The sequence below is a fragment of the Dipodomys spectabilis genome, unplaced genomic scaffold (assembly GCF_019054845.1).
Source record: "Dipodomys spectabilis isolate Male_0828 unplaced genomic scaffold, ASM1905484v1 ptg000018l, whole genome shotgun sequence".
In the NCBI taxonomy this organism is placed as follows: domain Eukaryota; kingdom Metazoa; phylum Chordata; class Mammalia; order Rodentia; family Heteromyidae; genus Dipodomys; species Dipodomys spectabilis.
The window spans coordinates 16,898,888-16,915,175 of NW_024870695.1; the positions used below are offsets into that span (position 1 = coordinate 16,898,888).

The 16,288-nt window shown below is 49.7% G+C and overlaps 1 protein-coding gene across 4 annotated transcripts in view; it reads left to right on the forward strand.

Moving 5' to 3' along the window:
- The window catches only part of Abcc3 (ATP binding cassette subfamily C member 3), a 42,258-nt gene extending 27,208 nt beyond the window's left edge, over positions 1-15,050 (forward strand). For 2 of the 4 annotated variants that reach the window (XM_042673699.1, XM_042673700.1), the window contains 11 exons: positions 37-178; positions 277-484; positions 923-1,233; positions 2,744-2,943; positions 3,067-3,193; positions 5,125-5,226; positions 7,763-7,909; positions 8,074-8,232; positions 9,542-9,708; positions 11,336-11,530; positions 14,533-15,050. In XM_042673699.1, the coding sequence (XP_042529633.1) occupies positions 37-178; positions 277-484; positions 923-1,233; positions 2,744-2,943; positions 3,067-3,193; positions 5,125-5,226; positions 7,763-7,909; positions 8,074-8,232; positions 9,542-9,708; positions 11,336-11,530; positions 14,533-14,641 (1,867 nt within the window). In that variant the 3' untranslated portion in view covers positions 14,642-15,050. Of the gene's footprint in view, positions 1-36; positions 179-276; positions 485-922; positions 1,234-2,488; positions 2,944-3,066; positions 3,194-5,124; positions 5,227-7,762; positions 7,910-8,073; positions 8,233-9,541; positions 9,709-11,335; positions 11,531-14,532 lie in introns of those variants that run through there. The other 2 variants (XM_042673701.1, XR_006146725.1) reach the window with 2 other exon arrangements.
- Positions 15,051-16,288: the final 1,238 nt, after the last annotated feature.

Genomic DNA, 16,288 nt, shown 5'->3' on the forward strand with positions numbered 1-16,288 from the left:
GGCCTCCTGCCTGGCTCTGATCAGCTGCTTCCACAGACAGACGAGTGCCTTGTCTTCAGAAGGGGAAGGTCAGGGCCGGCCTGCACTCAGGAGACACTTGAGTCAATCAGAGGAGGTGGCAAAAGTGACAAAAGAAACTGGGGTGCTAATCCAGGAGGAGAAGGCAGAGACTGGCACTGTGAGTAGGGTGGACAGGGCTGGAGCTGATGGTAGGATCCCAGCAGCATAGGGCTCCTGATGTCCTCTGTCTCCAACTGTCGTGGTTTTTCATTACAGGTGAAGCTGAATGTATTCTTGGATTATGCCAAGGCTGTGGGGCTCTGGACCACTGTGGCTATCTGTCTCCTGTACGCAGGCCAAAGTGCAGCTTCCATTGGAGCCAACATATGGCTTAGCAACTGGGCCAATGAGGCTACAATGGATGAGAAACAGAATAATACCTCCCAGCGGCTTGGAGTCTATGCTGCCTTGGGAATTCTGCAAGGTGAACCCATGGAGGTGCCTGGAAAGGGATCTTCTATCCCTTTTCCTCTGTTTCTCAGGTTCCCTTAAACCCTACCTCTACATCAGAGCCTCCTTAACCCACGGGGCCATTCCGTGTCTCAGAATCTGCTCTCAGCCAGGCGCTAGTGGCTCACAATGGTAATCCTAGCTGCTCAGGAGGCTGAGATCTAAGCATTGCAGTTTGAAGTCAGCTGGGGCAGGAAAGACTCCTATCTCCAACCAAAAAGCTGGAAGTGGAGGTGTGGCTCAAGTGGTAAAGCAGCAGGGCTGAGTGAAAAAACAAAAGGACAGTGTCCAAGCCCTGAGTTTAAGCCCTAGTACTGTGCGCCCACACACATCCACACACATACACTCACGACTCTTCTCCTTAACCCCGCCTCCCACCAGGTAACAAGCTGCCTTGTGTCTCCCCCAACAGGAATCCTGGTGATGCTGTCTGCCTTCACGATGGTGGTGGGTAGCATCCAGGCTGCACGTCTGCTGCACGAGACGTTGCTGCACAACAAGATGCGCTCACCACAGTCCTTCTTTGATACAACACCATCAGGCCGGATCCTCAATCGCTTCTCTAAGGACATCCATGTCATTGATGAGGCTCTGGCCCCCACCATCCTCATGCTTCTCAATTCCTTCTACAGTTCCATCTCCACCCTTGTGGTCATCATAGCCAGCACACCATTGTTCTCTGTGGTCATCCTGCCTCTAGTTGTATTTTATATCTTTGTGCAGGTACTCTGGTGGGTGGGCATGCACCTGGATGGGTGGGGCCGAGGTGTGGGCAAGGTTGTGTGGGCGTGGCTATGTGTCGTGGGTGGGGCTGAGGTGGGTGTGGTTATGAGTGGGTGGGGCTGAAGAGGACAGGGCTCTAACATGGAGGGTGTACCATCCAGCCAGACTTTCATGTGGACCCAGCACTCCTGGGAGCTATGTTACAGCTCAGCTGCCTTGGGAATAGTACAGCCCTTCCTGGAAACAAATTTAACTTACCTGTAAATTAGATTCTTAGAATCTGCCTCATAGTGTTGATATGAGAATGAAATGTGTAACTCATAGCTCTGGTGGCTCACACCTGTAATCCTAGCCTCTCAGGAGACTGAGATCTGGAAATCATGGTATAAAGCCATCCCAGACAGAAAAGTCCATGAGTCGTAGCCAGTAGTGGGCTATGACTCAAGTAATAGAGCACCAGCCTTGAGCAAAAACGCTTAGGGACAACATCCAGGCTCTGAATTCAAACCCCAGTACCAACACACACACACATATACACAACTCATAATCTATGACTGGCTCTGAGGTCTTTTCCTGATGTCTAGTTTTTAGTGAAACATTGACAATTTGTACCCTTTGTCCTTTTCTTCTTCTATACCTGTGTAAGCATATGTGTTGTATGTTTGAGCACACAGGCGTTGCTAACCAGATAGAGCTCACTGTATGGCTTTGCAGTCACAGACTTGCTTCTCAGGGAAGAAGTCAGTTGATGATAGAGGCCTACCATGTGACTAGAAGCCCAACCACTGGGTGTGGACACTGTGACTGGGGTTATGCTCCATGCTGGCCAGGGGACCCTCCTGTCTGTGCCTCCTATGCAGCCCTGCCCATGTTGAGGCTGGAAAATTCGGCAGAGCAGCACTTTTTTTTTTTGGGGGGGGGGGGGGGGAGTCTGGTTGTGGGGCCTGAACTCTGGGCCTGGGCGCTGTCCCTCAGCTCTTCAGCTCAAGGCTAGCACTCTACCACTTGAGCCACACTGCCACTTCTGGCTTTTTTTATTTTTGTTTATGTGGTGCTGGGGAATCGAACCCAGTGCCTCATACATGCAAGGCAAACACTCTACCACTGAGCCACCTTCCCAGCCCCAGAGCCACACTTTTGAGGGAGCTAAGAGGGAGCAGCTTCAAATCATTTGGAGTATGAGCACCTTGCTAGGACTACTAGGTAGACCCAGACATCTCACTGGAGACCAAACAAGAGCAATGTTATGATCCAGGCCTAAATGGGAGTGGAACAGGAGCGAAGAGGGAATCATGGAAGGCTTCGTGGAAGAAGTAGCCTGGCCGAGTGAGCAAAGGGAAAGGATACAATGTACATCAAGATCTTAAGTCTCTAAAGGGAGGTAGGGGAAGGTAGCAAGGTGCCATGGGGACAGTGGAAGACCCATGGGAACAAAGGCGGGCAGGACAGGTATGACTGGGCTGGGGGTTCCAGGGCCCTGACGCTGAGGCCCTTCCCCATCCCCTGTCAGCGTTTCTATGTGGCCACATCCCGGCAACTGAAGCGGCTGGAATCAGTCAGCCGCTCACCCATCTACTCCCACTTTTCGGAGACGGTGACTGGGTCCAGTGTCATCAGAGCTTACCGTCGCAGCCAGGACTTCAAGGCCCTCAGTGATAGCAAGGTGGACAGCAACCAGAAGAGCTGCTACCCCTACATCGCCTCCAACAGGTGAGACGTCTTCTTCCACTTTTCCCCCCAGGAGCAGAGAGCCTTTTAATTTTCTGAGTCCTGGCCCTTCCAACTCCTGCCCCCCTCCTCCTCTGTGTTTGGTGTCTCCCCTTCCCCTTGCAGGTGGCTGGGCATCCATGTGGAGTTTGTGGGGAACTGTGTGGTGCTCTTTGCTGCGCTGTTTGCAGTGATTGGGAGAAGCAGCCTGAACCCAGGGCTGGTGGGCCTGTCTGTGTCCTATGCCCTAGAGGTATGGAGGACCTTCCCACCCTCTCTTCTTCCCAGGCTTTCTGGGATTGAAACCACAAGCAGGTGTCATATGGATCTCCTAAATGCCCTTTCTACCCAATATGGAGATGAACCACCAGTTTTGCTCTCTGTCAGGCATAGAGAGACTCATCAGCTGGGAAATGACAAGCATGCTGTGGTGGGTGGTACAGAATGTGATTAGAGCCCAGAGAAAGCCAGGCCTGTAATTCTAGTTACTCAGTAGACTAAGATCTAAAGATTGAGATTTGAAACTAGCCCCTGCAGGGAAGTCTGTGAGATTCTGATCTCCAATTAATTACCAAAAAGCCAAAAATGGAGCTGCGGCTAAAGTGGTTAAGTGCCAACCTTGAGCAAAAAATGCTAATGCCTGTAATCCTGGCTACACAAGAGACTGAGATCTGAGGATCATGGTTCAAAGCCAGCCCAGACAGGAAAACCTGTGAGATTGTTTTCTCTATTTAACCACCAGAAAACTGGAAGTGACACTGTGGCTCCAAGTGGTAGAGTGCCAGCCTTGAGCAGAAGAGCACAGGGACAGTGCCTAGGCCCCTAGCTCAAGCCCCAGTACCAGCACACATACACACAAAATCTCACAGTTTCCCTGCTCTGTGGGGTGGGTGGGGGTGAGATGATCTTTTTTTTTCCTTTTTTGGTACTGCGTCTTGAACTTAGGGCCTGGGCACTGTCCCTGAGTTTTTTCTTGCTCAAGATTATTGCTCTACCACTTGAGGCATAGCTCTACCACTTGGGCAGTTAATTGGAGATAAGAGTCTCATAGACTTTCCTGCCTGGCTGGCTTTGAACTGCAATTCTCAGATGCCTCCTGAGTAGCTAGGATTACAGGTGTGAGCCTGGAGAAAGGATCTTGATGCTGAGCCCCAAAGGCCAAACAGAACTTGGTCATGTTTGGTTGGACCTAATGTAGGTGAACCTGACAGAGATCTGAGCTAAGGCAAGTTTGGGCTAGACTGCATTTCAGGTTCACATGCCTGCAGAGAAAGCTAAATGAGTTCTGTATCCTTGAGATTTAACCACATACCTGGGGGTGGGGGGAATATGGAAATGGAGGGAAATTTTCCAGAAACTTCCATAAAAGCAAGACTTGAATTCTTCATGCCTTGTGTAGTATGCTAAATCCATGCAAATGAAGTGTGGGCATTGTATATAGTATTATAAGTAACTTAGAGATGATTTAAAGTGTTCAGGAGAATGTGAGCAGGTTTTATGCAAATACTATATAATTTCAACTACATTCTGTAGATTGGAGTATCTGTGAGGGTGGGGCATGTTTACACAGATCAGGTGACTGGAAGCTGGACTAGAGGTCAGGCAGTTCACCTTGATTCCAGCCTGAATTGACACAGAGTGATAGAACTATAGAATTATAAAGCAGATGATCAGCGTTGGTACCTTAGATGGTTCAGATCTTGAATGCATAGGTACACAAAAGGCCAGTCCACCGGGACAGGTCAGCCTTTCTTCTCAAATATTAACAGGGCTTGTGCATCACCTGGGGAGCTTATTAAAATATACGTTCACATTCACTGGGTGCAGGAAAGAGCTCCCGGTTCTATCAGGACTTCTTAGTAGGCAAAGTGTGGCCCCTGGCCTGGCCGCAGTGCCATCTTCTGGGAGCTTGTTAGGAATGAAAACTCTCTGGTCCCACTTCAGACTCACGAGCTGCATTTTAACAAGATGGCTCTGGGTAAGTCTTATACATATTAAAGTGGAGAAACACTAAGTGAGACAGTCCTTGGTTAAGTCACATTGCTATTGCCTGAGACACAGCCCTGCTTAGAGCTCCAAGTAGTATATACCTGTAAAAAGGATTCCAGGATCAAGGATAGGACTCTTCCCAAAGCCACTGCAGGTGGGATGAGTGCCCTCTCATAATCCAGTCCTTTGGGCCAGGTAACAACCGTGCTGAACTGGATGATCCGAACGATATCAGACCTGGAGTCAAATATTGTGGCGGTGGAGAGAGTCAAGGACTATTCTAGGACAGAGACTGAGGTGAGTCCAGAGATGACCCTGGGTGAGGACAAAAGGAATCTGGACTGACTGAGAAAGGATGGTTGGTGGTCTGTTTTCCCTGCACATCAAGCCAGCTGTTTAGGTGTCTCTCCATCCATCTATCCACCGGTCTGTTCATCCATCCAACCTTAGGGTATCAGCAAGAGGTCAGTGCCAGAAGGGCTCAGAGTTGACCAAGACAGGGGATCCATTAGTGTCCCATCCAGTGGAAAGGTAAGACACATGATTCTTCAGGAGATGACAAACACTCTGGACTGGAATACCCAGTGAAGGCAGATTTTGGATTGCTGAGGCAATCAGAGGGTGAGCTGAGGCATGAAGCATATGTAGGTTTTGACAGACTAGGTCAGATGAGCAGAGCTGTTGAGATGGCAGACATTCTAGCCAGGAACCAGGGATCAAAGGAGCAGAAGTTGGGCATCAGACCCTTTATTAGGGGGAAAGGAATTGTCTCTACTGGGATATTCAAGCTTTTCTTGCCATCCCCTGCCATGCACACACCTTAGACCTCTTCACACTTGACAACCACACCATCTCTGCAATTAGTGTCAATCATTCATAGCACTCACTTTTAAAAAATGCCAGGGCTGGGAATGTGGCTTCCTGGTAAAGCTCTTGCCTAGCATGCATGAAGCCCTGGGTTTGATTCCTCAGTACCACATAAACAGAAAAGGCAGGAAATGGTTCTGTGGCTTAAGCAGTAGAGTGATACCCTTGAGCAAAAAAAAGCTCAGGGACAGTGCCCAGACCCAGAGTTCAGGCCCCATGACTGACAAAAAAAAAAAAGAAGAAAAAGAAGAATCTAGTGGAGCCGGGTGCCTGTGGCTTACGCCTGTAATCCTAGCTACTCAGGAGACCTGAGGATCTCAGTTCAAAGCCAGCCTGGGCAGAAAGTCTATGAGACACTTATCTCCAATTAACCCGCCAGAAAACCGGAAGTGGCACTGTGGCTCAAGCAGTAGCATGCTTGCCTTGAGCTGAAGAGCTGAGGGACAGCGCCCAGGCCCAGAGTTCAAGCCCAACAACTGACAAAACACACACACACACACACACACACATGAATACTTTCAACTCTCACCTCTCCTCTCTCTCTCCCTCTGCTTCTCCCTTCCTCCTTTGACCTTCTTCTTCCCCCTTCTCTTTCTCATAATCGCCTATAAAAAACCCTCCCTGCCTGTACCCATCTGTCCACCTTCTTCATCCTGGTACTGAGCAGCTAAACATTGCTGGAGGAAAAAAAAAAATCACTGATTGGATTTCAAGTTTATTCCCACATCATTGCCGAGTATTCTTGCTCTGCTTCCCAAGAAGCACATGTTCCCGTGTTCAGAAAGACCTCTTTGGAACATTGTCCTCAAATCACATTTCCCTGTGCTCAGCTGTTGACCTGCCTGCCACTTCCTTCCATGAGAAACGAGGTTAGAAGAATTGAACTGCCTTCATCACCCCCTTCCTCTCCCTGAGCAGGTGGTTTCCCTCCTCGCTTCAAAACCCAGGCCCTCTGGCTCCTCTCAAGGCCTCAGAGATATGACTTCCTCCATCCCATCTCTGTCTCTTCTGGTGTCTGTCTTGGAGGAGGATTCCCATCCGTGTGCAAAAATGTTCTGTCTGATCTTCCATTCTTGACACACAAGCAAACCCTCCTTGTTCCCTGCATCCTGATGTCCCAGTTCTGAGCGATCCTTTGTCATTATGCTCCTTTTAAACTGGCCTACTCAGGCCATCTCCATTTCCTGGTTACCTGCTTTTGGCTCCTCCCACAACCTGCTTTCGACTAACCCCAATCACTTGTGACATGCTGGGATCCAATCTAGACAATGTTTTTTTCTGGGTAGACCCTAGTGGCTCATGCCTGTAATCCTAGCTACTCAGGAGGCTAAGATCTGAGGCTTATGCCTGGAAACCAGCCTGGGCAGAAAAGTCTGTAAGACTCTTATTTCCAATTAACCAGCAAAAAGCCAAAAGTGGATCTGTGGCTCAAGTAGCAGAGTTTCCAGCCTTGAGGGGAAAAGCCAAGCAAGAGCACAAGACCTTGAGTTTAAGCCCCAGTACCAACACGCGCGCGCACGTGCCTACACACACACACACACACACACACACACACACGTAAGCTCAGTGTGGTGGCACTTAGCTACAATCCCAGCTACTTGAGAGGCAGAAGTAGGAAGACTGCTGTGTAAGGCCAGCTGGAGAAAAGCTGGCACAACATTCTAATTAGAGGGAGGGAAAAAACAAAAAACAAAAGCAACTAAAAGCAAAAGGACTGTATAGTAGGGTGTATGTAGTTCAGTGGCAAAGCACTTGCTTAGCATGTTAGACCCTCTGTGTTCCATCCAAGAAAAAAAAAAAAAGATCAGAGGGATAAAGGATTTGTTGAGCCATGAGTGCCAGGACTTTCCCCCAGGGACCACAGTGGGTGAGGATTGAGGGAAGGAGGCTTGGGAGAGAAGGTGCTGGAAAGTAAGAGAGGGTCCTGGCTGGTAGCCACCTTGCTTAGAATCTGTCTTCCCACCAGGCCCCATGGGTGATAGAGGGCAGTCGCCCTCCCAAAGACTGGCCCTTGAAAGGAGAAGTGAAGTTCCAGAACTATTCCGTGAGGTACCGACCGGGCCTGGATTTGGTGCTGAGGAATTTGACATTGCATGTGCGAGGTGGCGAGAAGGTACTCGTGCCTGGGGACACAGTCATGATGCTCATGGGCAAGGCAGGTCTCTGCATACTGAGCAAGTGTTCTGTCCAGACCTCTGCTTGGCTGCTAGGGGAAACCTGGAAATGCTCCTGTATACACCTAGCTTCTCCTCATAACCCTTGCCCCAATCCTGGCAGGTGGGCATCGTGGGTCGCACCGGGGCTGGCAAATCTTCCATGACCCTCAGCCTCTTCCGAATCCTGGAGGCAGCTGAGGGTGAAATCCTCATCGATGGCCTCAATGTGGCCAATATTGGCCTCCATGACCTGCGTTCACAGCTCACCATCATCCCCCAGGTAGGAGCCTGCCACGACCTGACTGCACTGGCCAGTAATCTTAGGGCACGAGCCCCTCCCCTATTCTGTTAGCTTGAGAACTGAGAGTGGCCTTGGATATCGGTGGGGAGGCAGAAACATTATAGAAGGACCAGAACCATCCAGTCAGGGATCTGGAAGGGCCAGACATGCCCTGGTCCAGCTGGGACCTTTGGATGTCCTGGGATAGCAAAAGGGAAAGACCCCTGCAGGCATCCTATCCTTGAAACGCCCTATTCTGGTCTGTTTGCTCAGCCTGGAATTGTAATTCCATGGCACTTTTGCTGGTTCCTCCAGGTATTTTTTTTTTTTTCTGTCAACTGGACGCTTCCAAGCAGATTAGTGGCTCTGGTTGCTGCATAAGCAGAGGGCTTTCGTGACTGTCCAGGCTGAGGTTTATCACTCCCCCGCAGGCAATTTTCTATCTCTTCTTGGAGGGCTGGGGACAGAGTGTGAATATTACCACCTGAATCGTTCTCTCTTTCTCTGCACCTGTGTCCCACGGCTGTTAATGGAGCCTGAGCTGCTTCCCTCTAAGGCCTTCTTTGTGTGTGTGTGTGTGTGTGTGTGTGTGTGTGTGTGCCAGTCCTGGGTCTTGAACTCAGGGTATGGGTGCTGTCCCTGAGCTTCTTTTGCTCAAGGCTAGTCCTCTACCCCTTGAGCCACAGCACCACTTCTGGCTTTTTTTTTTTTTTGTCATGGGGCCTGAACTCTGGGCCTGGGCGCTGTCCCTCTGCTCTTTAGCTCAAGGCTAGCACTCTACCACTTGAGCCACGGTGCCACTTCCAGCTTTTTTCTGCTTATGTGTTGCTGAGGAATTGAACCCAGAGCTTCATGCATGCAAGGCAAGCACTCTACCACTGAGCCACCTTCCCAGCCCCACTTCTGGCTTTTTCCAAGTAATTTATTGTAAATAAGAGTCTCATGAGTCAGCCGCCTGTTGCTCATGCCTGTAATCCTAGTTACTCAGGGCTGAGATCTGAGGATCACAGTTCAAAGCCAGCCTAGGCAGGAAAGTCCATAAGACTCTTATCTCCAATAAACGACTTAGAAAACCGGAAGTGGCACTGAGGCTCCAGTGGTAGAGAGCTAGCCTTGAGCTGAAGAGCCCATGGACAACACCCAGGCCCAGAGTTCAAGCCCTATGACTGGGGGGGAAAAAAAAGTCTGACAGACTTTCCTGGCCCTGCTGGCTTTGAACCTCGATCCTCAGATGTCAGCCTCCTAAGTAGGTAGGATTACAGGTGTGAGCCACCAGTGCCCCGCTCCTGAGGACTTCTTTTATCATCAGGACCCCATTCTGTTCTCGGGGACCCTGCGCATGAATCTGGACCCCTTCAACCATTACTCAGAGGAGGACATTTGGAAGGCCTTGGAGCTGTCTCACCTACATACATTCGTGAGAGCCCAGCCAGCAGGCCTGGACTTCCAGTGCTCCGAGGGTGGAGAGAATCTCAGGTAGGAGGGAAGTGGAAAGGTGAGAAGCACAGGCCCACCCTGGGGAAATCTGGGGGTGCTGAAGTCTGGCATCAAAGGACAGCCGTTTTTCTGTTTTCTTTCTTTGGCATGCTAAGCAAATGAGCTACCAACCAGCCCTTGACAATTTTTACATTCAGTTCATTCAGTTCATATTCTCTGTCCTTAGACCTCAACATTTGACATAGCAAGCTTTACATTTGCAGTGTTGACACTATTAGAAGGACTTCTGCCACTACTATCTTGTTTAATCTTGTCGATACTGGGACTTGAACTCAAGACTACACACTCCCCATCGGCTTATTTGTTCAGGGCTGGTGCTCTACCCATTGAACCACACTTCCACTTCTGGGTTTTTTTTTGCTGGTTGGAGATCAGAGTTTCTCTGATTTGTCTATGTGTACTAGCTTTGAACATTGATCCTCAGATCTCAGCGTCCAGAATAGCTAGCACCTGGTTTGTTTAATCTCTACTGGAGTCCAGTGGGTTGAAATAAGTCTCCATGGTATGAAATCATTTGTCCATGTAGCTGCTCAGCTAATCAGGGGGGAAGTAGGGAGTTTGGAAGCGAGAGGCCTTGTCCCGAACCTTCCCTCTTCTCCCTCAAATGGATGGGGATGGAACTGCCTTCTACCCCAGGCAGTCCTTTAAGTCTGAATATGCACTTTTGCCTTTCACTTGCATAATCATGTTGGGGGTGGCTGACAGACAGTATGAGCTTTCTACCTCTGACCTCCTGTCCTGCTTGTCCAACACTCCCCCACCCTAGCAATCTCCCCCCCCCCCCCCCCCAGCACAGGAGAACAGAAATCAACTCTCTTCCCTCCTCTCTTACTAAGCCTGTGGCCACTTTATTCATAACCTTTATTCTGTGCCAGTCCACCATAAATCAACCCTAAGTTCTATCTGGACACTCATTCTCCTGCCAAAACCTTCATTAGTTGCGGGAATGGGCCAGGGAAGGAGGCTGGCCTTCACTTCTGGCTGTGACTCACCCGCTGGGAAGGGGTGAAGTATTTGTCCTTGGGTGTGGGGGTGCTGTGGCCTCTGTGGTTGGAAACACAGCCTTGCTTTGTCTACTGGAATTTGGCTTCTAAGGCAGGAGGTTGAAAGTTTGCATCTGCCCCTTCTGGTCCCCAGTGAGCAAACATGGGGAGTCCCCCGGTCTTCCACTGCCCCTCTCTTTCTCCCACAAATAGAGCCCTAGTCTGTAATGCCCACAGAGTAGGCACTGACTGTCTGAATGGTATCATCATAAGCTGCACATGTTCTTACTAAGGTGTTAATGACTAAAGTGAAGCAGACATACCATGACAATAGTACAGTAGTGAGGATGTGGAAGAATGCACAGAAAGAGGAGGCCTAGACGGCCAAATAGATTAGAATGTTCACAGTGATGTTTACCAGTGACCCTACCTGCTCTCAACGCCCTCATTAGCAGTGGGGTATCCTGTTGCAAGAGGGCTGGGCTGTGGCAGACATGGGAGAGGCAGATAGTACACCATTCCTAGGCTGTTGAGGAGCAGGGACAGAAGCAAGTCTGGGAGCAAGGCCTGGAAAGTAGGGGGGGGAGGGTCCCCGCTGGAATGCTTACCTTCCTGCTCCCTAGTGTTGGCCAGAGGCAACTTGTGTGCTTGGCCCGAGCCTTGCTCCGAAAGAGCCGAATCCTGGTTTTGGATGAGGCCACTGCTGCCATTGATCTGGAGACCGATGACCTCATCCAGGCAACCATCCGCACCCAGTTTGAAAACTGCACTGTGCTGACCATCGCCCACCGGCTTAACACGATCATGGACTACACCAGGTGGGACGAGGGGACCTGATTTTGTGGGGGAGAGGGTTGCAGGGCAGATTAGGGTATCTGGGGATGGGAGAAGTCCTGGGATTGCCTAGCAGGGCCAGGGAACCATTTTGTTTGTCATTCTACATGCTGAATAAGGCCTTCAAAATCATTTGGTACAGGATAAAACAGACTCATTCTCATTGGCTGCCTGAAGCCCGTCTGCCTATATTGATATTTTTGTATGACCCTTGAATTATGTTATAAATATCCAAATGGCACATGGCAAAAAAAAAAAAAACAAATAACAATAAGTTCCCTCTTAGGAGAAGGATTTCCCAAGATGTGGACAAGAAGCCAGGTACTGGTGGTTCACTCCTGTAATCCTAGTTACTGAGAAAGCTGAGATCTGGAGAATTGCAATTCAAAGCTAGCCCATACAGAAGAGTCCATGAGATCTTCATGAGACTCTTACTTCCAATTAACTGCCAAGAAAGGCTGGAAGTGCAGCTGTGGCTCAAGTGGTAGATGTACTAGCCTTGAACAAAAAGCAAAACAAAAAAACCCAGGGACAGCACCCAGACCCTGAGTTCAAGTCCTGGCACCCAAAAAAGAAAGAAGAAAGAAAAAAAGAAGAAGAGGGGGAAGGGAAGGAGGGAGGGAAGAAGAAAAAAAGAGAAGGAAAGGGGGAGGGAGGAAGAAGGAAGGAAAGAAAGAGAAGAAAAGGAAGGAAGAAAGAAAGAAAGGAAGGAAGGAAAGAAGGAAGAAAGGAAGGCAGGCAGGCAAGCAAAATAGAGCAGCATTACCTGGGCTAGGTACAGAGGTAAGGGCACAGTGACATAGTCTAAGACCCAGAGGACACTTTAAAGTTACCAACATGTAGGAACAGGGTATCTGGGGGGTCTCCAAGCATAGGGAATTGTGCATAGACTACTTCTATCCTGCCTCCTGCTATTGGCGGGGAGAGGGGAGAAAGTCCCTCATGCCCACCCCTCTTAACCCATTGAGGGAGTGCCTGTCACTTTGTTCCCGCCTCACTAACACAGTGTGATGGGTAATCACACTGGGTCACTGGTGAGCTAGCAGCTCTGGAGGTGCATGAGCCCCTGATAGCATCGTAAGAATCCCCCTTCCTGTGGTGGTGGGAGCCCTGTTTTTCAGCCAGAGGACCCAGTCTCTGGTTGCTGTAAAACCTTGGGTGGTTTGCAAAGGCTGTGCTGAGCCTATTTCAAATGAAAATGATGTCTCTCGGGACTACTGCACGGTGTCGATGAAATATGATGTTTAAACTCCATATGAAATACCATGTGGGGAAAGGTTGGTTTGCTTCCCAGCCCCTGCAGGTCCACTGATTGTAACCTCATCACTAGTTCCTGGTAAGGTTGAGAAAAGGGCCCTCCATGGGAAAGCCGTTCGCGAACGGAAACTTTATGATCTCGACATATTTGTGCCAGATGCCAAAGGGCAGAGGGCAAGGGGAGGAGCTAGGTGACTCGGAAGCTTCCTGTAAGACTGGTGTTGGCCTGGCAGGCTGGGCTCCCTAGAGACTTGAGGTGTGGGCGCTCTGAGGGGAGGAGGAGGCTGGAGGTGGGAACAAGGCCACATGGATGTGGAAGGAGTATAGCGCAAATGTATCATCAGGCTTGCAGGTGCTCAGTAAACACAGGAAGGGCAGCGTGGAAGTGGAGAGGGACCATGATTAGGGGGTAAGGCAGACTTTCTCTTGGAAGTGTTCCCATGTAGCCAGCAGGGTCTGGGGTGCCCAGGTGGAATGTCTGATGTTATCCTCTTTCTGAACTGTCTCTACCAAAGCCCTGCAGGAAGAGAAAGGAGGGTGGACAGGGTTTGGGAGAGGAATAGGACTGGACTGAAAGGATCCATCCTAGCCCTAAGCAAAAGAAAAAAAAAAAAAGGGTTGTTAGCAGCCCTAGCCTCACCTTGGGGATTAGGAGGTCATTCATTCTAGTATGCCGGCAGAAATCAATTGGTCAGGCTACAGAACCTGTAATCAGCCCGCAGGGAGGAAGCAGGGAGGAAGTCTATCCACCACGGGGCTGCTCAGGCCCTAAGGGAGAAGCAGTACCAGCCAGGTGGCAGAGGATGAACAAGGGGTGGGAATGGAAAAATGAGGATTTGGGGGTAGAGAGGCTGAGACACATGGAGCTAGGCTGGGTGGGGGGCAGAGGTGGAGAGAAGCAAAGGCTGCACTTTGAGGATCATGGGAACTCACTTGGTTCTTAACTGAAGAACCTGTCTCATCTTCAGTACTAAAGACTGTGATTTTTGGAGGGGGGCGGGGGTAGTCTCCTGGCCCCAATTTGAGCAGCGGCTATGACAGCCACAGAAACACTCCTTTTCTCTGTGTGGCTCTGAGAGCCTGGCAGGCAGGAAGTCATAAAGCAGCCCAGCCTTCCCACAGAGGATCACCTCTCCATACTTGGGGAGGTGGAGGGTTGTCCCTTCTAACCTCACCCAGGGTAAACTGCCTGTTGGCCTTGCACCAGGTGCAGGCCTGCTTAACTGTGGGGCGTGGGTGGGTGAGGGGAATCCACCCAACAGCAGCAGCAGCCAGAGCTGTAGCCAGAGCCCTAGATTCCAGTGGCAGGCATCACTGCAGCTGTTTCCCGCCGGGTGCCTTTGTGAGCTGGCACAAAGCAGATGGATGTACACAGGGCCCAGCGCAGGCCCTGGCTCCCTGCGCTCAGCCTGCTGAAGCTCTGCGACCCCAGCAAGGGGAAGGGCTCATTAGGGAAGGTTTTCAGGGCCCACACTAGCAGAGATGAATAGGACCTTGTGTTTGATCCCTGAACCAGCTTCATTTGCCAGGAGTTAACAGAAAGGCAAAAATAACCAGCTTTGCAAGCTTGCACATATGGAGCGCCTGTGCTGGGTGGGTAGACTGAGGTGGGTGGGCTGGCATGGGACTATGGGGCCTGAGCAGCACCCAGAAGGGCAGGAGAATTGGACTCTGGAGCTGTGCAGATGAAGACTTGATCACTTCTTTTTCTTTTCTTTTTTGGGTCCAGGATCCTCGTCCTAGACAAAGGTATAATCGCTGAGTTCGATTCTCCAACCAACCTCATTGCAGCTGGAGGCATCTTCTACGGGATGGCCAAAGATGCTGGACTTGCCTAAAATCTATTCCTGGGATTTCTTCCTGCTCTTTGCTGGAAAATGACATCACATGTCTATTGAATGGACTTGATAGCCATTGGGGGGCATTTGTGAGAGGGTTGTTCTGTTAAGTGCCTTATAGAACAGCCATGTGCTCGCGTGAATGAGGCTGAAGCAAGGCCTGAGAGGACACCGTTAGTTTGAAGGAGAGCCCCGTCTAGCCCTGGGTCTCTTGATTCCCAATCTGGCATTAGTTTCACACTGCACTACACTTTTCATATTTTCTAACCTATTTTTAAATTTTTTTTTCACTTCAAACAGAAGACTGCCAGGTCAGATTGTCCTAGGAACCAACTGTTATACTCTGGGTGCTGCCTGAATGCATTATAATAGAGTACAGACTGAATAAAACTGTGTGGTCAAGACTGTATACACTCGCTATTGCCTTTTCCTACCTTTTCTCAAAGTTTGGGGGTAGGACCTTTGGATGAATGGGGAAAGGCAAAGGAGGAACTCATCCGTATCTACACAGCTTAGCTATCTGATAACTTCAGACTCAAAACTTTGGGCTGGAAAACCTGTCTTCACAGCCAAAATTCACTGGGCCATTGCCAGTAGTTTCTGCTCTGCTGTGCAGATGCATGAAAAGGTCCTTAAATTTGACCCTTGGACTTGTGGGAAAGCTACTGAGAATAGCTCCATGTCATCCTCCAGCCTCTGAGTGGATTCTTCAGGGGCTAAGGGCACATGGAGCTTTACTTCCTCACTCCTTTAGAAGTTGGCTGCAGGCAGGCTCCATACAAGTCCGGAGGCCCAGGGTTCTTTGCTCTCAATCCAGCAGAGGCCCATCCTTGCTCCCTAACCCCAGCAGGCCAACAACATAGGGGCTATCAATGAACTGTCTGAGCAAGCCAACAGGTTTATTTGATGTAGGTCAAAGTCCTCTTGGTACCAGGCTGATAGTCAGATTGGATCTCTGCTACCATCCTGGGTTTCCTGGCCTCCTGTCTCACCTTCATCTTAGAGTGATATGACTGTTTGCAGTGGTACTTCTGTTCTTTCCCACCAAAGTGGTTTGTTTGCAGATGTGGAAATGGCCACTTTGATCTAGTTTTCTTCAGTATGCTTTGGGTCCATCTGTGCCGCAGGACCGTTTGTTAAAGGTTAATTACGTTTTTTTTTGGCAGGCTGTTTCTGCCCAGGATGTTTATGAGTATATGGAAGGCAACTTTCATCCTTGTGATAAAGCAAGTATGAAAGCACAAATGCCCAAATTATTCTGCCTCTCCTTGGTGCTAAGAAAAAGGTCTCTGCTATGCTCTCTGATTTATTAGGCCAATTTGGTATGACGTCTGCTTTGTGAGGCACTAGCTGCCCTAAACCAACTGAGAAGCAGGTTCATTCAGCAGCCTTGTCAGCTGAAGATCTGAAGGTGTAAGGCTGTTTTCCTCTCCTGTCTTGGGGGAGTTTGCTTCTGAGCTCATTGAGAAGCTGACAGGTGCTGACAGCCCAAAGGAGAGGCTCAGTTGTGTCAAGTAAATAGGATAACCAAAAAATGTGGTTAATGGGGGATGACCTCCATCTAGCTTGCTCAGAGACTCCAGGGAAATGAAGCAACTGCTGTGAACTGGGAGAGAAGATGCCACACAAAATCTATGTCCAGGTCCA